Source organism: Oryctolagus cuniculus, chromosome 19 (assembly GCF_964237555.1).
Source record: "Oryctolagus cuniculus chromosome 19, mOryCun1.1, whole genome shotgun sequence".
Classification (NCBI taxonomy): Eukaryota; Metazoa; Chordata; class Mammalia; order Lagomorpha; family Leporidae; genus Oryctolagus; species Oryctolagus cuniculus.
In genome coordinates, this window is record NC_091450.1 from 50,765,971 (window position 1) to 50,790,063 (window position 24,093).

Here is a 24,093-nt window from a genome sequence, read left to right on the forward strand (position 1 = left end):
AGCAGCTGGAAAGTTTTGTTGTTTCCTTTTTCCTTTTTTAAAGTGTATTTATTTGAAAGGCACAGTGACAAGAGAGAGAGGGAGAGAGAGAGGGAGGGAGAGAGGGAGGGAGAGAGAGAGAGGGAGGGAGAGAGAGAGAGGGAGGAAGGGAGAGAGAGAGAGGGAGGAAGGGAGAGAGAGAGAGAGGGAGGAAGGGAGAGAGAGAGAGGGAGGGAGGGAGAGAGAGGGAGGGAGGGAGAGATCTCCCATCAGCTGGTTCACTCCTCATTGGCTGCAATGACGGGGCTGGGCCAGGCTGCAGGCAGGAGCCAGGACTCCATCCAGGTCTCCCATGTGGGTGGCTGGGCTCCCTTGTGCTGCTTTCCCAGGTGCATTAGCAGGGAACGCGACTGGACATGGGAATCCATCCCAGGCAGGCTGCTATGGGATGTGGACATCTCCTCCTTCACCTACTGTGCCACAATGCCTGTCCCTCGTTTCCTTGTCTCAAACGGGAGAAATGGTCACGGGCTTGTATACAGTGTGGGGAGAAGGAGTGGCTGGGGCCAAGGTCTAGTGCACAGGAGCAGGGCTCGCCAGATCCCAGAGCCAGGTGGGCACGCTGGCGAGAGCCGGGCAAGTTGTCCTGAGGCTGTGTCTGCTCACAGTGGAAAAGGAAGCAAGGGCCTGAGCCGACAGCAAGAGGCCAGGGGGAGCCCCACGAGCGGTCCACGCAGGTGCAACCTGGAGACAGGAGTCAAGCAGCCTCTGCTTCCTCTGTGCTGGCCAAGGGCCCCTCTAGGTCTTGCCCCTGGACCAACTCTTCTCCTCTTCCTCATTGCCTCTCTAGCTTCTGGAGTTGCTTGGACTCCAGGGGTTCACAACTCAAATATATTAGGGTCCTTCTGACTGGTGCTTGCTTGGGGAAGAGAAGCACGGGGGCCTTGGCAGCAGCGGTGCATGTGCGTGCACGCATGCACCTGTGTACATGTGTGTGCGCATGCGGGTATGCACGTGTGTATGAATGTGCACATACATGTACATATATGTGTGCATGCATGTGTGTACATGCATGTGTGTGCGTATGTGCATGCATGCATGTGTGTACATGTGAGGAAGGGTGGGTTCCCAGGCTGAGGAGGGGGTAGGTTTGAAGCTGGGGGGAAGCAGAGGAAACACAAGGGGAAAACTTCCACACTCCCTCCTGTTCTTTTCTCAACTCTCCCTCCACCTCGTCAGGGTCCCAAGCCCCCTCCCTGGAACACAGTCCACACTGCCTCTACCTCAGGTACCCCCCCCCCCCGGCCTGTAACACACCTCCTTATGGCAACACTGGAGCTGATCCCATTGAACAGATGGGGAGACAGAGGCTCGCAATGGTGCCGTGACGAGCCAGGCTGGTCAGGATGAGAAGCCAGTTACACGGCCCAGCTACCAGCCAGCAAGGCCAGACCTGACACCAGACCACACCCCTGGGGCCCCGGCCCACCCACCCCAGCTCTATCTGCGATAATTCAGACTCAAGTCCACGGATGACAACGCACAGCTCACTGCCAGGCTTCCGTCTCACAGTCAAGGAGCAAGGGAGGAGGGCAGGCCCCGGTCACCCCCAGGAGGCCTGGGGAGGGCTTGCTAAGAGAGGGGCTGTTGCTAACCCCGGAGGTGGTTTCATCATCGCTCATGGGGCTGTGATTCGACTTCCTCAGCAAAGCAAAGCTGCCAGGAACTCTCACTTCTGGTTCTCCAGGGCGGAGCACGAGCCCTTCGGTGGGGGGAGGAGGCAGGGAGAGCAGCTAGACTCACCAGGTGCAGGGGTGGGGAGGGGGAGTCACACGCGACCTCGCCAGGCCTCCCTTTAGAAAGCACAGCTCCAGCCCTTCTGGAAATATCCAGGGCTCACTGCTGCCCGTGGGAAAACCACTCCGCTCCCTGGCCAGGCGGTCAAGGATCCAGAATCCAGATGCTGCTGCACTTTCCGGTCTTAGCACTCTGTTCCTGTCCTCAGGAACCCCTGCCCCAACACAGGCCCCCAGCCTCAGCCCCTCCTGCCCCAGACGAGAACCCCTCCCCCACCGTCATCTCCATTCAGCCCAGCATGAGTCACGATTCTGTTCCTGCCCTCCATTCACCCACTAAACATAGGCTGAGCGGCTGAGCGCCTGTGCGCCGGCCGCGTTCACACTTGCTCATCGCCCTGAGATGGTAAGACGGCAGCCTGGGTTCAGGTTGCTGAACGCAGGGGCACAGACGCTGCACTGCGCACCCCAGGTGAGACAGGAGGGCTGCTGCAGGTGCACAGGCTGTGGAGCCGGGGCGGGGAGGGGGCCGTGTGGCCAAGGCTGCAGAGGCAGAGACCCCAAAGAGGGCCCACGAAGGGCATTCAGGGACAGAGGACGGCACAACAAGAGTGAACAAGGCCCAGCACGGGAGGACTTGAGAGCTGCCCGTGAGGCCGCAGGGTAGGAACGCAAGCAGGTGCTGCCGTGGTCTGGATGTCTCAGTTAGCCCCCAGCTATGGCAGCGCTGAGAGGCCAGGACTCTGGGGAGGTGACCAAGTCACGAGGGTTTCACCCTCACGATGGAATCCATGCCCCTTACAGCAGATACTTCCTTCCCAGGGCCACCCTTCCACTGCTTCTGCCAGGTAAGGATGCGGGGAGACGATGCCCTCTATAGAACCGGTGCTCACCACACCCCCAGTCTGCTGGCCCCGTGACCTGGCACTTCCCGGCGTCCAAAAACTGTGAGATGTAAACTTCTGTTGTCCAAAAGCTCCCCAGGCTCCGATGTGCTGTTTTATAGCAGGAGCGGACCGAGGCAGGGCCACGGCCTGCATGGCCTGGTTGTTAGGGTGACACAGAACGGTCTTCCCCTGTCCTCGGCACCAGTCCAATGCACAGCAACAAAAAAGCATGCCTCAAAGCTAAAACCTGAACGCCTACGTCCTTAAAGCATAAAGAAGTGAACACTTAAGTATTCTTCGATGTGTGTGCAAGAATCAAGATGCATTGCAAGCGACCTGTGCTCTGGTGAAGCGGCCACCTGCAATGCTGCCGTCCCATATTGGAGCACCAGTCTGAGTCCCGGCTACTCTGCTTCTGATCCCGCTCCCTGCTAATGCGCCTGGGAAAGCAGCAGAAGATGGCCCAAGTACTTCAGAGCTCCTGCCACTCACGTGCGAGACTGGGATGGAGTTGCTGGCTCCCAGCTTTGCCCTGGCCTCTCCTTGGTCACTGCGGCCATTTGGGGAGTGAATCAGCAGACGGAAGAGCTCTTTTTCTCTGCTCAAATAAACAAAATAAATCTTAAAAACAACAACAAAAAAGTGACCAGATAAATGCTCTTAGATGTGTGTAAAGGTTTTTGTCCCAAGTAGAAAATGTATCCATCACACTCGGTATCACATCGATTCCCCTGGAAATACAGGCACACTGGGACCATACTGTGGCACAGCAGGTAAAGCCAAGATGGGAAGCAGCGATTCCTCTGCTGGGTGCACGCGGCACATGGTAGGTGCTGAGTGACTGCAGAATGGAAGGGAGGAGGCCCTCCAGCTGGGAGGGCGATGCCACACACAGGCCAGAACAGAGTAGCTTTGTTAGGGAGAGGGGCCAGAAGAATGGGCAAGGAGGAGGCGGCACAGGTGTGAGGTCCATGTTAAAAACACTCAGCATTGGGGCTGGTGCTGTGGTGCAGTAGGTTAATCCTCTGCCTGTGGCGCCGGCATCCCATATGGGTGCCGGTTCAAGTCCCGGCTGCTCCTCTTCCAATCCAGCTCTCTGCTATGGCCTGGGAAAGCAGTGGAAGATGGCCCAAGTCCTTGGGCCCCTGCACTCGTGTGGAAGACCTGGAGGAAGCTCCTGGTTCTTGGCTTCGGATCGGCCCAGTTCTGGCCACTGCGATCATTTGGGGAGTGAACCAGCGGAAGGAAGACCTTTCTCTCTGACTCTCCCTCTCACTATCTGTAACTCTACCCCTCAAATAAATAAATAAAATATATTAAAAAAAAAAAAAACTCAGCACATCTCTGGTGGCACCACAAGCAACTTGAAAACATGCCATTCTGACTGATGCTTGGAGGTGGCCCCCACTGGTACCAGGATAAGTGTGGGAGCTGTAACACTTGGGTTAGGACAAAGGTTTATTTGTTTTTCTGCCATGAGCATTTCATTCACTTGCTATCATGGCCTTTTTTTTTTTTTTTAAGATTTTATTTGAGAGGTAGAGTTACAGACAGTGAGAGGGAGAGACAGAGAGAGAGGTCTTCCATCCACTGGCTCACTCCCCAGATGGCTGCAATGGCCGGAGCTGCGCCAATCTGAAGCCAGAAGCCAGGAGCTTCTTCCCAATCTCACACGCGGGTGCAGGGACCCAGGGACTTGGGCTATTTCTACTGCTTTCCTAGGCCATAGCAGAGAGCTGGATTGCAAAAGGAACAGCTGGGACTAGAATCAGCACCCATATGGGATGGCAGCGCCGCAGGCGGAAGATTAACCTACTGTGCCACAGCACTGGCCCCTATCATGGCCTGTCTCTGGAGCACTCAGCTCAGCCTTGTTCTCTGGTACCTGAAATAGCTTCCTCTTGCTGCAGCCTTTTCGGGGCTGGAAAGACACCTTAGGGAAGCACTGGCTCCCTGTTGCCCCTGGCACAGAGACCCCCGCCATCAGCCCCAGCCCTGGACAGGGACGCTCCCAGTGGTTGCACCTGGGGTCCTGGCCACTGTCTAGATGTGCAAAGATTGTCCTCAAGTCAGCACTCAGGGCCCACAGGGCTCCTCTGCCAGCCATGGAGGCTACAGAAGAGAAAGGGCTCCTGCCTGCAAGGAGGCAGTGGAGATAAATGACCATGTAGAGAGTGATTAGCGCGACATTAATGACTTCAGGAAAGTCCTATAAAACTCATTAGAGGTAGGAAATAATTGATTCGGCCACGCAGTATGGGAGGCGGGTTGGGAAGGTGATGTTTCATTCAGAGCCTTATGCAGTGTCCTCCATATGCTGGGCACTGCTCTTTTTATTTGTTTGTTTTAAGCTGTATTTATTTATTTATTTAAAAGGCAGGGTGATGGGGGTGGGAGGGGAGAGTGAAATCTACCATCTGCTGCTTTACTCCCCAAATCGCTGCAACTGCCAGGGCTGGGCCAGGCCAAAGCCAGGATCTTGGAACTCCATCTGGGTCTCCCACATGGATGGTAGACCCCAAGCACTTGGGCCATCTTCCTCTGCTTTCTCAGGCACATTAGTAGGGAGCTGGATCAGAAGCAGAGCAGCCAGGACTTGAGCCGGCACTTTCATATGGAATGCCTGCGTTGTAGGCAGCAGCTTAGCTCACTACACCACAATAGCTGCTCCGAGAAAATAGTAATCCTGTTAACAAGGTGTTCAGGTCATAAGGGCTCTGTCTGGTGGATGAATGCTGCTCTCAAAGGACTGGGTTATAATTCTCTTGGAGCAAGTCCTCGCTCTCGTGGGCTGGGTTAGTTGCCTGGAGAACAGGCTGCTGTAAATGCTGCTGCTCCTCCCGTGCTGTCTCTTCTGCCCATGTCTGTTTGCCCCTCCTCTTTCCACCGTGCTGTGACATGGCACAGGGCCCTCACCAGAGGCTGAGCAGGTGCCAGCACCACGCTCTCGGTCTTCCCATCTCCAGAATAAACCCATTTCCTTTATAAACTCCTCAGTCTCGGGTTGCAGCAGTAGCCCACCTCGTGCTTGCCCAGAGAAACTACTGCCAAATTCAAGGTGCATCAGTGCCCTGGGGTTGCTGAGAAGGACCTGGGACCATTTTCTTTTAAACATGTGGCTTAACTCCTCTGGGGCCCCAGACCCGCAGGAACTGTGTCTGGCTGCTGCGACCCTTCGGCTTAGGCGTAGCAGCGGCTGGGCCATGTGCCTGTCTGGCTTTGCATGGGGACCTCTCAGGCAAGGAGAGGGGACAAAGGCAGAGAACGAGTGGCCCCAGATGTGCACCTCACGGACACGACTCAACTACAGGGGCCGCGGCGGCGAGGGCCTCACAGGGGAAGCAGGGACACTAAACCCTGCTTCTCAGGGCTGCTGCGAGATAAGAAGTAATCCCATGACACTGTTCTATCCACGGCAGGCGCCTGCTGATGTGTGCTGTGCTCAGTGCATTTCACAGATGTCTCTCTTCGTCTCCTTCCCCATCTCCCCCATAAGCCTTTGGGCAGACAAGGACTCACCTCACCCCCCAGCACGTTACCGTGCCCACCCAGGGGCCTGTGCATAGAGCAGATGCTCAAACACGGCTCTGGATCAAACAGCCTCGTCCTTGTGGTCAGCGACCACGGCAGTCCTGTGGTGGGTCTCCTTAGCATCTTTCAAGGGGGCAAAACGGCAGATGGGCTTCACCACCAGCACGTGGCGGGGGCCAGTGCCACCCATGACCCTGACACGACGCAAGGGGCTGACTGGCGAAGGCGCCTGACTTGTGGTGCTCTGCAGAACCGTGCACACCATGGTGGGCTGTGCCCAAGGGCCAGCGTGCCCCCGTTCGCTTCTCTCCACTCTCCCTTTGCAGGCCGTGCTAAATTTCAGCCGTGGCGCCCACGGTTCCCTGAGTACCAGTGCAGAGCCAAGACCAGCAGGTGCAAGGACTTGAAGGCGGCAGCCCTGAGGCCACTCTGTGACATCATCCCTCCTGCAGGGTCCCTGAGTGGCTCCTGCTGCTGGTGAGGGGCTCCCCTTCCTGCCGTAGGCCTGCTCTGTTGTGGGACGGTCCTGTCCAGCCCAAGTCTGCCCCCTCTGGAAGACAAATCCCACCTTCCAGGCCTTGTGGTGTACACCTGTTTCCTCTTGCACCCCACAGCACATCACCAACAATGATCGTGCCCCCACGCTGTCTCGTCACGTGTAGGCTGAACCGCTCTGCTCCAGCTGTTCTCTAGGTCAGATGCCCTGTGCAATAATACGGCCAGATGGGGCCTGTGGTGAAGTCCCGAGAGCTCTGTGCCTTGGCAAAAGGGCCCAGGGTTGCAGGAAGCCCGCTCTGGCCCCTCTGCTTCTCCTGCCATGTGAACTCAGCGTCCCCTGCCCCATGGCAAATGCAACAGTGGCCCCTGTGGAAGCAGAGACTGGGCCCTCACCAGACACCGACCCGCAGCACTTTGACCTTGGACTCCCAGGCTGCAGAGCCTTGAGAAGTGCATTTCTGTTCTTTACAAAGTACGCAGGGACCACGGTCTGCTCTCTTTCAAGTAAATAAAAATTTAAAAAACTAATTACAGGGGGCTGGCGTTGTGTGGCGGTGGGGTTAAGCTGCTGCTTGGGATGCCAGCTTCCTGCTTCAGATCCCGAGTGGAGTCCCAGCTGCCCTGCTTCCAACAGGGCTCCCTGCCTAGGAAAGCAATGGCTGCCACCTACGTGGGAGACCAGGATGGAGTTCCTGGCTCCTGGCTTCAGCCTGGCCCAGCTCCCGCTGTGGCAAACATTTGGGGAGTAAACCAGCAGATGGAAGACAGTGCGCCCTCTCTCTGCTTTCAAATAAATAAGTAAACCGAAAAGATAATTAATTATAACTACCCCGCACTTTGTTATAGGGACACCAACAGAATAAGAAATTGAGCCAGCGCCGTGGCTCAATAGGCTAATCCTCCGCCTTGCCGCGCCGGCACACTGGGTTCTAGTCCCGGTCAGGGCGCTGGATTCTGTCCCAGTTGCCCCTCTTCCAGGCCAGCTCTCTGCTGTGGCCCGGGAGTGCAGTGGAGGATGGCCCAAGTGCTTGGGCCCTGCACCCCATGGGAGACCAGGAGAAGCACCTGGCTCCTGCCTTCAGATCAGCGCGATGCACCGGCTGCAGCGGCCATTGGAGGGTGAACCAACAGCAAAAGGAAGACCTTTCTCTCTCTCTCTCTCTCTCTCACTGTCCACTCTGCCTGTCCAAAAAAAAAAAAAAAATTGACCGCTGGAAAGCATACATTTCATAAGTCTCCCTTTGCCGACTTAGGCGCACATGGGTGCTCAACCTAAAGCCACCTACACGAACTACTGCTTACTATCGTACATGGAACACAGATGTTTTCGAATTCATTTGATTCTTTCAAAAGCCAGCTGGGAGCCACCACCTGGATTTAGTGACCCAGAGCTTCGAACACTGCTCTGGTCTTGCCTGAGCCAGCCACCTGTCCCCTGCTGTCTGTAGCTGTAGCTGAGCAGGCACGGCACCCTCCTTCTAAGCTGCCCTTTGGGCTGCGGATGGCCCCTGCAGCATTCCGCACAGGGCTCTCCCAGCTGGGTCTCTAACTTCTCCCACATCACCAGCTGCCGCCACAATGGGGTGACCAGACTTTTCTCTGCCCCACCATCATCTACTCAGCACACCTGCAACACCGTCTCTCCCCTCCCACTGCCTGCGGGGTGGCCTAGGTGTCTCACATTTGGGGAGGAGGCAGTGTGAGATTCAGCTTAAACACAGATGCAGGGGCCGGCACAGTGGCATAGATGGTTAAGCTAAGCCTCTGCCTGCAGTGCCGGCATCCCCATATGGGCACCGGTTCAAGTCCTGGCTGCTCTGCTTTTGATCCAATCCCTGCTAGTGCACCTGGGAAAGCAGCAGAAGGTGGCCCAAGTACTTGGATCCCTGCACCCATGTTGGAGACCTGGAAGAAGCTCCTGGCTCCTGGCTATGACTTGGCTCACCCTTGGCGGTTAAGGCCATTTGGGGGAGTGAATCAGCGGATGGAAGATCTCTCTCTGTATCTCTTTCAAATCTTAAAAACAAAACAAAAAGCTGTAGGTGATTTATGAGGTCCAATGTTCCCCAGTCACCAGTGCCCCTCCCTGAAGCTGCTTCTCAGGGAACCCACGGGCCAGAGGCCACCTACCCTGCCCCTCTTTTGAGATTGGCTAGAATCCAGTCTCCAATTCTTTCTCATCTTTTTTTTTTTTAAACGATTTTACTTATTTGAGAGGCAGGCAGACAGAGAAGGAGAGACAGAAAGAGATCTTCCATCCCCTGGCTCACTCTTCAGATGTTCACAACGGTCTCCCACATGGAAGCAGGGGTCCAAGCTCTTGGGTTGTCTTCCACTGCTTTCCCAGGAGCAGCTGAATCGGACGCGGGGCAGCTGGACCCAGACTGGTGCTTGGATACAGGATGTCAGGGTTGCAGGTGGCGGCTTAACCCGCGGCACTATCCCAGCCCTGACCTCTTACTCATCTTGTCACCACAGTGTATATTTTGGCCACCAGGAGAACTGGGTACAAACCCTGACTCCACCCCTCGCGAGGAACACTGGACCTCACTCTTCTGAATGCCAGGTGTCCTTCTATAAAACGTGGCTAAGCATTTCCAGCCTCCTTCCTCACAGCATCACAGGTAGAGCAGGCGGGAATAGGCTTTCAAGGGCAGGTGTTGCGGCCAAGCAGGTTGAGCCACCACCTGCGACGCCAACATCCCAGAGGAGCACCAGTTCAAGTCCCAGATGCTCCACTTCCAATCCAACTCCCTGCCAATGCACCTGGGAAAAGCAGTGGAAGACGGCCAGAGTGCACGGGTCCCTGCCACTCACATGGGAGACCCAGAAAGAGTTCCTCTGGCTCCTGGCTATTTGAGGAGTGAACCAGTGGGGGGAAGCTCTCTCCCTTTCTCTGTCCCTCCTTCTCCCTCTATAACTCTGCCTTTCAAATGAATAAATAAAAAATGAATCTTCTAAAAAAACAAAATGCTTTGTACACTCCCGAACACTTTGCACATGTAAATAAAAATCAACATCTACCCAACAGTTGTGTTCTTCTGTAGGGACTGACAGTGTTGACTCTGCTCCCAAGGACAGTCTGGGTTCAGGGAAGGCACAGACTCCACCACCGCCCCCTAAAAGGCATCTGTAGTGTATCCCCGAGTGCAGGGTTAACTGGCTGTCCCTGGGGCAGATATCTGATGTCATCAAAAATTCATCAGTGGCACCAGCTGGCGAATCCACTGACTCCGGTCACTTGTGCTCCCATTCAGAAAGATAAGGCGACCTGGGAGAGGGCAGGTCTCAAGAGCAGCCACTGGCTCTGCAAGCCAATCAAGAAATTAAAGGGGTGGGGGCAGTGGCGGGAGGGGGATCGGAGGAACCACCATGGACGGAGGAGTCTTCAAAGGTCTCTTTGCAACCTTTGCTAAGCTCCTGGGGGCTGGTTCTTCGCCCTGACACAGAAGTTAAGACACCTTTACGCAGGGAAGCAGGTGAACACTGTTTTTCTTCATTAAGAGCAAGAGGCACCCCCCGCCCCGGGGCTGACGCTGGACTCCACGGAGGATGTGGCTGAACTCAACGCAGGAGCCCAGGGCCCCTGGAGCGAGTGAGACCCTCACAATCCCGAGACTGGGTTTGTTTTTTTTTTTTTTTTTTTTTTTTTTTGACAGGCAGAGTGGACAGTGAGAGAGAGAGACAGAGAGAGAAAGGTCTTCCTTTGCCGTTGGTTCACCCTCCAATGGCCGCCGCTGCAGCCGGCGCACCGTGCTGATCCGATGGCAGGAGCCAGGATCCAGGTGCTTTTCCTGGTCTCCCATGGGGTGCAGGGCCCAAGCACCTGGGCCATCCTCCACTGCACTCCCTGGCCATAGCAGAGAGCTGGCCTGGAAGAGGGGCAACCGGGACAGAATCCGGCGCCCCGACCGGGACTAGAACCCGGTGTGCCGGCGCCGCAAGGTGGAGGATTAGCCTATTGAGCCACGGCGCCGGCTGAGACTGGGGTTTTGAATGGTCAACTCGCAGCTTCAGCCTCCTGCAGGCAGCGGAAGCCGGCGCCAATCCCCTGGGGGTGGCTCAGGTTCTCACTACACAGTCCAGGGTCTGTGTCCTCTCCAGGGAGCTGAGGACAATTGTTTCTGGGCTGGGCGCTCGGCTGCCCAACGACCAATGAGAATCTAACATCCCTTTTGTTTGGATCCCAAGTCAAAGAGGAAAGAGGCGATCAGGCGTGCCTGATCTCAGATCTCAGAGGCTTAGAATTCTCTAGAGGTTACCCAGGGCCTCCAGGCCAGGGGCTGAACACCTTGGCTGCCATTCAAACCTTTCCTGGTTGGGTCCCAACCAACCAACGGTCTGGCCATTTCCTGATCCCAAACCTCCGGCCCAGACAACTGCCCTCCCGTTCACCCAGTGGGCTGTGCCCTCTTCCTCCTGCGGCTCTCAGCAGAGCCCGCTCCAGCCTCATGCTCCCCCCCACCCCAACTGCACTGCAGACCCCTCTTAGACCACTCCCTCCCTGCCCTCTGATGGGGGCCTGCGCTGACACCAACTGCTGGCTGGCACCTATATATCTCCCTGGACCTCTCACTATGTCCTTCATCTGGTGTGCTTGACAGGAACTGGATAAATGCCGTTGAATTAATGCGGGCTGGAGGGAGGGAGGTGGGAGTGTCAGAAGTGACTTGGCTCTCTCTGCAAGACCAGAGCTCCCTAAACCCCGCAGGCTGCTCCTCCCACGCCAGGCTTTGGAGGGAACCTGGGTGCCGGCCAGGAGAAGCCTCCAGGGTGAGCAGGTGAGCACTCCCCAAGCCCCCTGCCCAAGCACAGCCCAGAGGGGCCACTCCCTGGCGCTGCTGAGACACCTCCAGGAAAGAGCCACACACGTGCCCCCCCCCCACGCTCAGGTTCCCACCTGCGCACCCCCACAGCTACAAAGAGGATTTTCTTCTCTAGGGGGAGGGCTAATGGATGCCCAAAGAAAGCGAAAATTTCCTGGCACGGATAGGAGCCCTGCCCAACCTGGCTGGACTGGAAGATCTCCTATGGCGATGGTGCCCCCTACCCAGGGGCGGCTTGCAACTGGTCCTCCCACCACAGGCAGAGAGGGGCCCACTTGGCCCCCATCCAAGGCAGGCTGCTAAGGCCAGGCGGCACCCGCCTTCTACACAGGTCAGGCTGTCTCAGAAAGGTACCCCCTGGGGACGCTGGCCTCATTTGGTGCACAATGAACTCAAACCCCAGAGCCACATGGTGGGAGGGGGGCAACTCCCTTCCTCTGCAGCCGGCCACAGGGGCCCCGAAGGGCTGCAAGGTAGGGCAGGCAGCATCCTGGGCTAAATTACAATCTGGGTGGCAACTGTCAATCTCCACTCGGAGTGGTGGCCAAGTGAGACCCCTGCCCCGGAGCACCTGCAGTTTCCACTACTCCCTGAGGCCACCCCCCTCCCTTCAGAACCCTCCCAGTCACACCCTGCCACCTGCCCGGGCTGCTACCTTCCATCAAAGAATCGCGTTTCCTCGGCTCCTACCGTGCTCCGGGTTGGGGTGGGTGGGCCGCAGGGACGCCCCCCTCTCTAAAGGAACCAGAGTCACACGCTTAGGAAGCCAAAGCGGTAGCTCCCCCCGCCCACGCAGGCTGGGGTTTACAAGGGCTCCATGCCCGGGGTCCATTCCTGGGACCTTGAAAGCGCCGCCGCCGTGCCCTCTCTCCGCACTCACCTGCGCCTCCCCGCCCACCGGCCAGCCCTCCAGTTCTTCCCAGAGATCCCAGGGCAACCAGCAGGCTTCCCCCGCCTCGTCCCCAGCCCTGCCCACGCGCCCCCAGCGAACCCCACGGCCCTGTCCCCGGGGTCGGCGAGATCTCCGGGCAGCCCCGGCGCGCAGCCGCCTCCAGACTCCTGGCCCGGCTCCCTCCTCCGGCTCGCCCGGAGTTGGGGCCAACAGGCAGGATCAACAATCCAGAAACTTTCAATGGAGGGCGCCGACGGGGGAAGGCGCGGGGGGGGGGGGGGGGGAGGCCGGGCCGAGCTCGGCGCTCACTCACCATCTTGCTCGCATCCATGACCGCTGCTGCGGCCGCCCCACCCCCCGGGCTCCGCTGCCCCGGGCGCTGCCCCCGGCTAGTTCCGCCCCGAGGGGACCATGCTGTGGGGAGGGCACCGGCGGGGTCCCCGTGTACCGACCCGGGCCGGTGACGGCTGCGGCGACGGCGGCTGCACCGAGGCTGGACCCGGGGAGGGGAGGGGAGGGGGTGGGGAGGCGGGGGGAGGGGGCCGGGCGCGGAGCCGCAGCGCAAGGCGGGGGCGGGGGAGGCGCGGCCCCGCGGCGGAGCGCGCCCGGCCCCCCGCGCGGGCCGGGAAACCCCGAGGCCAGCTGGGGCCGCGGGGGCGCGTTCTCGGACTGGAGCCCGCGGCCCCGGCGCTCGCGCGCGGCGTGGCTGTGATTTGAATAACAAAGGTGGCTTCCCCGAGCTCGGGCTGCAGGCGGAGCCGAACCCGCGCGGGAGGCTGCCGGGCCGCCTGGGAGTGTGTGCATGTGTGTCTGTGAGGCGCGCACATGTCTGTGTACCTGTGTGTGCACGAGTGTGTGTGTGTGTGTGTGTGCGCGTGCGCGCTCGTGCTTCGCCGGTGGGACCCGCGGGCCGGGCAGGCGGCTGGAAAGAAGGGCGGGCCGGGGGCGCGGCTGCAGACATTCCAGCGGGGGCAGGGGGTCTGCCCGGCCCCTCCCCACTTGGCTTCCCCGGACAAAGGGGGAATTCAGAGCCTGTTGTTGGCCTCCTGCGGCTAATCCCCCAGGGGCCTCCCAAATGAGTCTGGGGTCTCCAAACAGATGGGCAAATAGAAGGGAGGGGAGCAGGTACCCTCAGGAAGCCCCCTCCTCCATCTCCCATCGAGTGAGCCCCCTGCCCCCAGCCCTACCCGCAGTGAAGGGAATTGGCTCCCAGGCTTTCCAAAGCTCGGAGCTCCCAGCTCTTGGGCAGGCATCCCCAGTCTCCCGTTCCTCACTGCACTGGGAGTCTGGAAATTCCAGGCCAGCGGCCACTCCCGGCAGGCGCACATCTGGTGTTATAAAGCACCCCCCCCCCCCCCCCCCCCGGTTAAGGGTTCCCTGGGAGTCCCTGCTCTGTGCAAGCCTTGAGCACAGCCCACCCCTCCTAACCAGATGAACAGGAAGCTGTGGGGTGCAGTAGATGCAGGGTGGGGGGAGTCCACTTTACAAAGGAGGGGACAAGGCTGGGGATGCCCGAACCCCAAAGAGCGAGCCTGCCGGCTGGGGCAGCCAACGCTTGAAGTCCTTGCCTATGAACCGGCGATGGGGCCCAGCCCCCCTGCCACCAGCGGGAGAAGACAACACAGTCCGCCACCCTGGTCCTACAGGCCTCTGCCCTTCAACTCCACTCTCTGGTCTACGAAGCTGGAACTCTTTCCCAGCGGCCTCTTAGGGCGGCGTGAGAACACACGGGAGGAATGGTGACAAGGAGACAGAAGTACGGGATGGAAGAGGTGTTCTTGGCAGGGTGCCTGGGCCAGTCGGGCCTGTCGGGAGGACCATCGCTTCAAGGAGGGAAACTGTGGGCCCTGACCCCTCTGGCCAACCCCAAGTCTGAACATGGCCCCCCTCCAGAAGTCAGGAGGGCTGCTCCGTTCCGCTGTGCTGGGTAACCCCCAGTGCAGCGGGGCCCGAGAGAGAAGCGTGCCTCTCTGGCACTTCCTAACACTGCCTGCCACTGACGGGGGAGCAGGGCTATGTGGGGCAGCAGGAGTCACCCAGTGCAGAAATAGGTGTTGGGTTACCTGCAGCTTGAGTGGCTGGATCACCATCGGACCACCACTGTCTTACACTGATAGGCGTTCCGTGTTTAAATGCATGACCCAGGGAGGTGGTGAGGGTCAAATAAAACCTCCCCAAATCCTACCCATAAGAGGCTGAAGAATGACCCCTAAAATGTCAGCTCTTCACCCCCGGAACCTAGAAATGTATCCCACCATGGTGAAGGCTTTGCAGGTGCAACCAAGAATCCAGAAGTGAAGATTATGTGAAGGCATATGCATAGGCCCTAACCACGCTCACGTCCCTCGTAAAGGGAGAGTGGACTCACAGAGAAGACACAGGTGGTGGGTGTCCACCCTAATGGTTAAGAGCCTGGTGTCCCATAGCCAGCTCCGGCTCCCGACTCTTGCTTGCTGCTAATGTACACCCTGGGAGGCAGCAGGGGCTGGCTCAAGTGGTTGGGTCCCTGCCACCTACGTGGGAGACCCAGATGGAGTTCCTGATTCCTGGCTTTGGCCCAGTCCATCCTAAGCTGTTAAGGGCATTTGGGGGGAGCAAACCAGCAGATGGGAGCTCTTTCTCTCCGCCTCTCAAAATCAATCAATAATTAATTAACTAAGAAAGAAGACACAAGGCAATGTAGCACAGGAGCAGGGGTGGCAGTGACACGGCCACAATCCAAGGAATGTCGGCAGCCATCGGGAGCTGGAAAAAGCAATGGACAGATTCTTCCTGGGGCCTCCAAGGGGGAGCGCAGCCCTGGCACACCTTTGCTTTGGGCCTGGTGATGTTGATGTGGGACTTGCGGCCTGCAGCACTCTGAAAAAACACAGCTCTGTTGTTCCAGCAGCCGAGTGTGGGGTCACTGTTATGGCAGCCACTGTAAATGTGTACAGTGCCTAATGTCAGTAGTGAGTCGTGCCTCGGGCTGGTGCCTGGCCCGGGGCTGCCTGCTCTGTGGGGCATCCTCCCCCGGGAGCTGCAGCAAGAGAGACCAGGCAGGGCCAGGCCCCCTGTCCTGCTCCAGGAGTGGGGGGGCCTGCCAGCAGCCACTGGCCACTGAGCCAACGTTTACATGTGAGCATGCGCAAGAAAAGGGCTTTCAAAGCTCCTAGCAAAATACAATTATGAATGTTTCTTTTGGTGGGAAAAGAAAAACTGTTTGACACCCAAGAGAAGCTTTTTCCCAGCTCATTTCTGAAGCCTGCTCGGGTGTGCACCAGGGTCTGTGTGCATCCACACATGCACCCCCAGGGAGCCAGCATGCCCCTTCCACCTTGGCTAATCCATCACCCTGTGAGCCCCACCCATCGCACGTGCCCCTTTGGGAGCCTGCCCTTCCTGCTGCTCCTATGGACACTCCCAGGAGCAGTGGCCAGGCGGGGCCGGCGGGGGCAGTCTGGTCCAGCACGGCGCTGCCAGGCAGTGATGCAGCCACTGGTGCGGCCATGAAGGAAGGGCGATTTCTAGCTGTGCTGGAAGCGCTGGGCCCCCCGGCTCAGGGTGGGAGCCACCTTTTTGAATAAACTGAGCAGAAAAAAAGGGGCTCAGTGGGGGAGGGGGTGCGGCTGTGGTGCAGCAGGTTCTCCGGCTCCTTAGCACAGCAGCCCAGCTGAGTGCCTGTGTGTCCTGGTAGAGGCTGACACCTACTGGTGAGCCGTGGTTCTGCAGCCTAGCCCTACAAAGCCTATATATACTATGCTCTCCAAGACAGGCTTGGGCAGGGCTGTGGGGAGCAACTCAGACTAGACTGTTACTCGAATTAAGACTTATTCTATGCATCTGCTCTCCCACAATATGGCGCTGGGAGAGGAGGAAACAGCTTCTACACAGCTGCCTCCAGTTTAACCAATAAACAGCAGGACCTGCTCCTGATTGGAGGAGAGCAGCGTACTCGGCGTGTGGGTAGCAGAGTTGGGATTGGTGGAAGAGGATTATAAAGGAGGAGCGAGACAACATGCACCAGGAACATCTATCTGAAGGAACACCTGTGCAGCCCCCGAGAGAGCCGGCCGGCGGTGTGCCGCTCCCCCGCGGAAGTGGGGAAAGTGGCAGGGGGAACCGCCCTTCCACGGAGGTGGAAGGGATGGTAGCCAACCCGGGAAGAACCAGCAGCAAACCCGGGGAGGGCCGAGCAGACAAAAGAACAGCGCAGGGTCCTGTGTCGTTCCTCCACGAAGAGGGGGAGCGACACAGGGCCTTATTTAAAACACTGGACCCTAAATGCATGAAAATGCATCCATCCCCCACCTGCAAAAGATTTAAACTAAACAGCGCTCTTCACAAAAGGGTGTACATTACTATGTTACTACCAACAATAAGCCTATGTTGAGGGCTATAAACTTTACAAAATATCTTTCTGCCTGTTATCTCATATGACCCTCTCATCTGGTAGGCCCCACAGCACAGACGATACTAAAGTCTATTTTAGGGGCAGGAATTGTGGCAAAGCAGGTTAAGCCACCACCTGAGGTGCCAGCATCCCGTATCAGAGTGCAGGTTGGAGTCCTGGCTGCTCCGCTTCTGATCTGACTTCTAGCCCATGTGCCTGGCAGGGCAGTACATGATGGCCCAAGTACTTGGGCACCTGCCACCCATGTGGGAGGCTTGGCTTCAGCCTGGCCCAGTCCTGACAGCTGCAGCCATCTGGGAAATGAACTAGTGGACGGACCATGTCTCTCTCCAAACAAATAAATAAATATTTTTTTTTTAATTTACTTATTTGTTTGACAGGCAGAGTTACAGAGAGAGGGAGAGAGAGAGAGAGAGAAAGATCTTCCATCTGCTGATTCACTCCCCAAATGGCCACAACAACCAAGTCTAGCCCAGGCCAAAGCCAGGAGCCAGGAGCCAGGAATTCCTTCTGGGTCTCCCATGTGAGTGCAGGGGCCCAAGGATTTGGGCCATCTTCTGCTGCTTTCCCAGGAGCATTAGCAGGGAGCTGGATCGGAAGTGGAGAAGCCAGGACTTGAACTGGTGCCTATATGGGATGCCAGCGTCACAGCTGGCAACTTAACCCGCGGGCCCTGGTGTTTTAGTTTTTATAAGGAAATAGCCAGTGTGACCCAGGGGTGCGCTCTTGAGAACTGCATCACCGGGCAGTGTCATTCCATAGGACCACTGTCCGATGCGTAGCCAACAACACCGTGTGCAGCAAGGGTGTGACTGTGCTTATGTCATGATGATGGACACTCAAAGAAGGGACTGCAGGCCCTGGACTTAGATCTCAAGCTGCATCCTGGCGCCGTTACTTTCTAGATATGGACAGTTTCCTTCATCTCTCTGCCTTTCTACTTTCTTCTCTGAAAAGGGGCAAATATGTCTCACACCTCCTAGGGCTGGTGTGAGAGCCTGGCAGCCGAATGCACACCAAGCGCCCAGTGCAGATGGAAGTGGGCTCAACACACCTGTCTCAATCTCCTTGCAGTCTTGTTCCTAGAAACTCCTAGATGGGTTTCTTTGAAAAGCTGAAATTGTGGAGCCAGCACTGTGGTGTGGTTGGCTAAGCCCCCACCTGTAGGGCCGGCATCCCATATGGGCGCCGGTTCCAGTCTCAGCTGCTCCACTTCCGATCCAGCTCCCTGCTATGGCCTGGGAAAGCAGTAGAAGATGGCCCAAGTGCTTGGGTCCCGGCACCCACGTGGGAGACCCAGAAGAAGCTCCTGCCTCCTGGCTTCAGATCGGCCCAGCTCCAGCTGTTGCAGCTACTTGGGGAGTGAACCAGTGGATAGAAAACCTCTCTCTTTCTCTCTCTGTCTCTCCCTCTCTTTGTAACTCTACCTTTCAAGTAAATAAAAAAAAATTTTTTTTAAAGCTGAAATCATAGGAGAAGAAGCAAAAAAGGATAAGAAGTCACAGATAACAGTCACTTTGATGTGAAGGTCAGCACAGAAATAGGCTTTACAGGGAACAAAAGGAACAGAAAAAGAGCCACTGAGCATGCCCAGCTGAGCTGGAGGACGCTAGCCAAGAACCAAGAGTGGAGGGATTCCCAGGGGAGTCCCCGGGGACCGCACCAGGGCTGGCAATCCCAGGCCCAGAACGGCGTGTTCACCCAGAGCTCGCCTTGGCCAGGAGCCGGCTTTTTTCAACAAGTTCAAACCTTCACTTTGACTCCCGGGAAAAACCTCCCTCTGCCTCTCTTTCTGGAGCCATGTTTTGTTTTGTTTTTAATTGAACTCAGACACTCCTATTAGGACGTGGGTATTATATTTTATTTGGAGATAGAGTTAGAGAGAGAATCTTTCATCCGCTGCTTCACTCCCCCAAATGGCATCAACAGCAGGGGTTGGGCCAAGCTGAAGCCAGAAGCCCAGAACTCCATCTGGGTCTCCCACGTGTGTGCAGCACTCCAAGCACTTGGGCCATCTTCTACTGCTTCCCAGGCATATCAGCAGGGAGCCGGACTGGAGCAGCCAGGGGACTTAAACCTGAGCTGTGATACAGGATGCTGGTGGAATCGCAGGTGGTGGCTTAACCTGCTGTGCCACAACACCAGCCCCAGGAGCTATGGCTACACTTTAAAGGTTCGAAAAGTTAGAAAGGAAAACCCTCAGGAAATACCTGAGTTCCTAATCCAGAGCTTATCTCAGAACACCTGCCAAGCAGGATGGGGGGGGGGGCAGGCGGGCACTGCTGGGGGGTGGGGTGGGGGGCCTTGTGGCGGTAGCGACTGGCAATGCTGCCTGAGCTCTTCCCAAGTTCCAGGCACCGAGGACAAGCACTGTGCCTCATGGTCCCCAGGATGCCCTATGCAGTGAGCACTGCTATTATTGCTCCATTTTACAGATGAGAAAAGAGAGGCTCAGAGAAGTGATGTGCCTTGTGCAAGGGCCCCACAGCTAAGCAGAGGAGCCGGGTGTACTCCAGAGCTGCCCCCCACTGGCACCCCAGCTAATGCTGCCTGCCCTCTCTCCATGGGGCGAGCAGGCCCGGGGTGGGGGTGGGGGTGGGGTCTTGCTGGTGTGCATTTTCATTGACAGAGTTCATCTCCATTTAAAACTCGTGAGTCAGTTCAGCTGCCTTCCCTCCCTTTCGTCCCCAGCGCCGGTGCTGGGGCCCTGTGGTTGGAAGGCGTGCCCTGCCCGGCCGACCTCTGGCCCTCGGCTCGCCTCCACTGCACTGAGCCGTTCTGCTGCCCCACACGCCTAGCCGTGGTCGGTGTGCAAGGGCAGGCCCTCGGGAGCTCAAACCTCTTCCCCTGAATGGTTTCGTCACCACACACGAAACAGGCCCACAGTTTAGACATGCCTTGTCCCAGCGACCCCAAAGCCTGAGACAGAAGTGCAAATGGGGTGGCAAGAAAATGATTGGGGGCGGGGTTAGGAAACCATAGAGATGAACGAGACACCAGGGCGCGAAAGAGAAAACCCCATAGCCACAGGGGAACGGAGCACAGTGCAAGGTACAGAACACACACGGCAGACCCAAGTCTGTGGCACCATGGTGGAGCAGGTTAAACTGCTGCTTGTAACACGGACACCCCATGTCGGAGTGCCGCTTCAAGACCTGGTGCTCCACTTCCCATCCGGCTCCCTGCTAACCGCCTGGGAAAGCAGTGCAAGATGGGCTCAAGTGCTTGGCCCCTGCACCCATGTGGGAGGCCAGGATGGAGCTCTGGGCTCCTGGCTTCAGCCTGGTCCAGTCCCAGCTGGTGTGGCCACTTGGGGAGTGAACCAGCAGATGGAAGAGAGAGCACTCTCTCTTTCTCTCTCTCTCCTCCTCCCTCTGTCACTATGCCTTTCCAATAAATAAAATAAATCTTAAAAAAAGACAGATGGATAGGAAATGATTTCAGTGGAGGCAGGAAGCCGTCACAATGAACAAACCACCAGGGCACGGTGGAGAAATCCCCGCAGCCACAGGGGAATGGGCCAAAAACTCGGCAGTCAAGAACTTGCTAAAGGATGAGTGAACCACTAGGTGGCGCTAAAATTCCCTCCTTGGGCACAGCCAGCGGTCACAGAGGACCCGGCTTCCATCTCAATGCCTTCTCAGCCCAGAGCAAAGCCAGGAGCCTGGACCTCGATCCAGGTCTCCCCCATGGGTGGCAGGGACCCCAGTGCTCGAGCCACTCCCTGCTGCCTCTGGCTGGAAGCTGGAATCGGAAGCGTCCTAACCGGTGCACTGAATGCAGTGTCCGGAGCTGACATCCCAGCCACACACTGGGCCTGCAGGAGCAAGTTCTCCCACGCACCCAGGCCAGCCATACGGGCCACGCTGAATCCCTGCAAGGGCCGTGCGGTGGAGACCTAGTTACTGCAGTACGGACAGAACTGTGCGTGAAACCTCACCTGCACCTGTACTGTGCTATGTGGTACTAACCCCAGGGTTCGCACCTGCCACCTGCCAGCGACCAGGCCGGAGGCCACCTGTCTGATCCTCCCAGTGACGCTCATGGCCAAAGGCGCAGACTCTAGAGAAGTCTGTGTGTCTTGGCCAAGGTCCCACAGGTGAGAACCACCTACTAGTCATCTGCCTCGTGTTCCCCATGTCTCCACGCCCACGGTCCTCCTTCCCTGGGGTCAACGCAGCACAGTGAGGACTTGGGTCACTTTCAGTGGACAGCCTTTAGGAGGGAGGCCATCAGTGGGGACACCTCTGCCCCTGGGCCACCCCCCACCCCACCCCCACCCAGAGTGCTGCAGCATCAGTGAGTGATGAGTGCCACTTACAGCTGGGAAAGGCCAAGGGCTTTGCTGTCACCGGGCCTCCTATGGGACCCAGGCCAGTGCAGGAGGCCTGCCTGGAAGCCTGGCAGTGCAGCCATACCCTGTGGTCAGTGACAGGGCGGGGGGCTCCTAGGAGCAAGGTGCACGTCACTCCGGCTCCAGCGGAAGCATCCACAGGTGCATTTGTGAACCTCACATCTGTGAGCCTCCACATCCAGGTCCTGCCTGCCGCTGGCTGCAGCCACGCCCCCTCGGAAGTGCACTTCCCTGCAGAGCAGGGGATGATGGGGGGAGCCAGAAGCAGCCCCAGAGCTCTCAGGCAACTCGCAAGGACTTAGGAGACGCTGGGCCAGGCGTGCCCGGACACACACTGCGCCAGGACCCCGCGTGGGGAGGCACCACGGGCACTCACACAGGCTACCCTACTCCTGCGAGGCCCCAGGGGACAGCGTGTGGACCAAGCTGTGAAGGGAAGGAGGCTGGTAGCCAGGGGAGATCAGGGTGCACGCAGTATGCATGGGAAGGTGGGAGCAGAGTTGGACACAAGTGATGCTGTGACCGTGCGTGGCCGCTGCCTTGTGCCACGTATGTCCTGGGCAGCCACAGCGGACAGAAGGGGAGTGGGAGGTAGTTCTAGATGGACTGCTCGGGCTCTCCCATGCGGGCAACAGAGGGCTGGCAGGCCACTGCGTAGGACGGACACCCGGCGACACCCAGAGCAGAGCTGAGTGCTGGCGAGACCCTCGTGGGGACTCAGTCTCGTGCCCAGTGCCGTACCAGGAGAGGATCAGGAGGAGAGCCGGGCTGGAAACCACAGGCAGTAGGGGACCCCCATGGGGGACTAGAAAGGCGAGTGATGGAACGGGCAAGGGGAGAAAAGAGGCCAGACGTGCTGCAGGGAGGAAGGGCAGGGCGCACAGAGTCTGCCCTGGGGACCTGGAAGAGGCGGGGCTGCTAAGAGAGGCCCTGTCTCCAGGGCCTGAGGGCAGGCAGTTTAGGAGTCACCTGTGAGGCCCCCTGGGGCCAGGAAGGGCCATATGGGAGGTTGGCTTTGTCAGCAGGATGACATCACCCTGAGGTCAGGCCTGGGCAGAAGCAGTAGCGCTCTCCATGAGGGCTCTCTGGGCTGGCCCTGGGCTTTGGTTTTCATCCCTTGGGGAACTTAAGTGCAGTTGTCACGCTGATGCTTCCATTAGTATTGCTGGCAATGTTTACTTATTTATTTTCAGCTCCTAGAAAGGTGGGGGTGGGCAGAGTGAGCGGGAGATCTTCCATCTGCCAGTTCATTCTACAAATGGGTCAGGCTGAAGCCAGGAGCCTGGGAACTCCATCCAGGCCTCCTAGATGGGTGGCAGGGGCCCAAGGCCCTGGGCCATCAGCTGCTGCCTCCTCCCAGGGTGCACATTAGCAGAAAGCTGGACTGAGAGCAGAGCAGCCAGGGCTGGAACCAGCAGTCCGATATTTATGGACTGAGGTCGGCATCCCAGATCCCAGGCGCCTACTTAACTCGCTGTACCACAACACAGGCCCACCCCTTCAGTGTTGATAAGGGACATTTGCAAATGAAATCCTGGACAAGCACTCTGCAAATGCGTCCAGCCCTTGGAAGATGGCCTGGAGATCATTATCAGAGCTCCTAATGTGACTTACCTAGCACCTACTATGCAGGGCCATGCTGACCCTGGGACTCTGAGCAAGCAGAAGTTAAAGAGCAAGAGAGAGGGTGGCGGGAAAAGCAGCCTGTCCCTGCTAGGGTGGATCGCAGCCCAGTGTCAGCCGTGATCACCTGGAAGCTGGACCGGCCCCAGGATGCTGACGGAACCGATCTGGGGCCAGCCTGGGCATCATAAAGTGCAGGGTTGTGACGTGCAGCCAAGACGGGGAAGCACCAGTGGCTGGGATGCAGGATCCCCCCCAGCTCCACCCCCCCCCAGGTCTTGGTCAAAGCCAAGGGGTGCAGGGGATGAGGAAGTGCGGCACTTCCCTTCCTGCCGCTCCTACGCTGGGGATTTCCAGGCTTCTACCTGGAATTTTCCACCCCATGCCCAGAGGCTCAGCCTAAGCAGAGACCTCAGAGCCCTCTGCCCCCAGTACCTTTCTCTTCCCTCTTCCACTGCCACTTCCCTCCCCCATCCTCAGCCCTTTCTGCGCACCTGGCATCACAGGCGTCCAGTCCAGACCCAGAACCTACACCCACACTGCGAGACTGACCCCAGAGAAAGAACACTGGCCTGGCCGTAGGATGCCACTTTATATGATGAGATGCAGAGAGAGGGAGAAAGAGACAGGCAGAACTCCCGCCCACTGGTTCACTTCCCGGATGCTGGTGACAGCTGGGCGGGGCCAAAACAGGAAGCTGGGGACATCACCTGGGTCTCCCGAGTAGGTGGCAGGGGTCTCCCTATTGCAGCCGTCACCTGTTGCCTCTCAAGGAGTGCTTTAGCAGGGAGTCATCTTCAGGAACGGAACCAGGACTTGAACCCAGCCACTCTGATACGGGATGTGGGTGTCCCAAGCAGCACGGTCTTAACTGCTGGGCCAAACACGGGGTCCAGGATCTGTTGGATTCCAGAGCCTTAGCAGGCAGCCTGTGGGTGGCCAGCAGGAGTGAGGGGCACCCAGACCCTGAGTCAGCAGGGAGACTCGCCTGGGGGGGGGCAGCTCTCCCCTGACCTCCCCCACCCCAGCTGCCTGCGCTTCCTGCCCCTGCTTGACCTCCCTGAGGTCAACAATTTAGGGGGACCCTCGGTGGCCCGGCCTAGAAGCTGCCAGCCTCCTCCTCAGGGAGGCTTTCCCAAGGCTGCTCCTAGGAGCGCAAGTCCAGGAGTCCGGCTCGGAAGTGTGGACCCGGAGGTAGGGCGTGAAGCGCTGGCTCCAAGGCGGCCAAGCACAGGATACCCGCCCTGCAGCAGGAGGCGACCAGGCTAATGCCATGTAATTACAGCCTGCTAGAAGCCCAGCCGGGCCCAGCTG

General features: G+C 58.0%; 1 protein-coding gene across 3 annotated transcripts in view; it reads right to left on the bottom strand.

Annotated features, from left to right (window-relative positions):
- HIP1 (huntingtin interacting protein 1) overlaps nt 1-24,093 on the bottom strand; it is a 139,577-nt gene that overhangs the window by 66,219 nt on the left and 49,265 nt on the right. For 2 of the 3 annotated variants that reach the window (XM_051835461.2, XM_051835460.2), the window contains exon 1: nt 12,723-12,923. The exons of the other annotated variant lie outside the window; for it this stretch is intronic. In XM_051835461.2, the coding sequence (XP_051691421.2) occupies nt 12,723-12,740 (18 nt within the window). In that variant the 5' untranslated portion in view covers nt 12,741-12,923. Of the gene's footprint in view, nt 1-12,722; nt 12,924-24,093 lie in introns of those variants that run through there. 3 annotated transcript variants of the gene reach the window in all.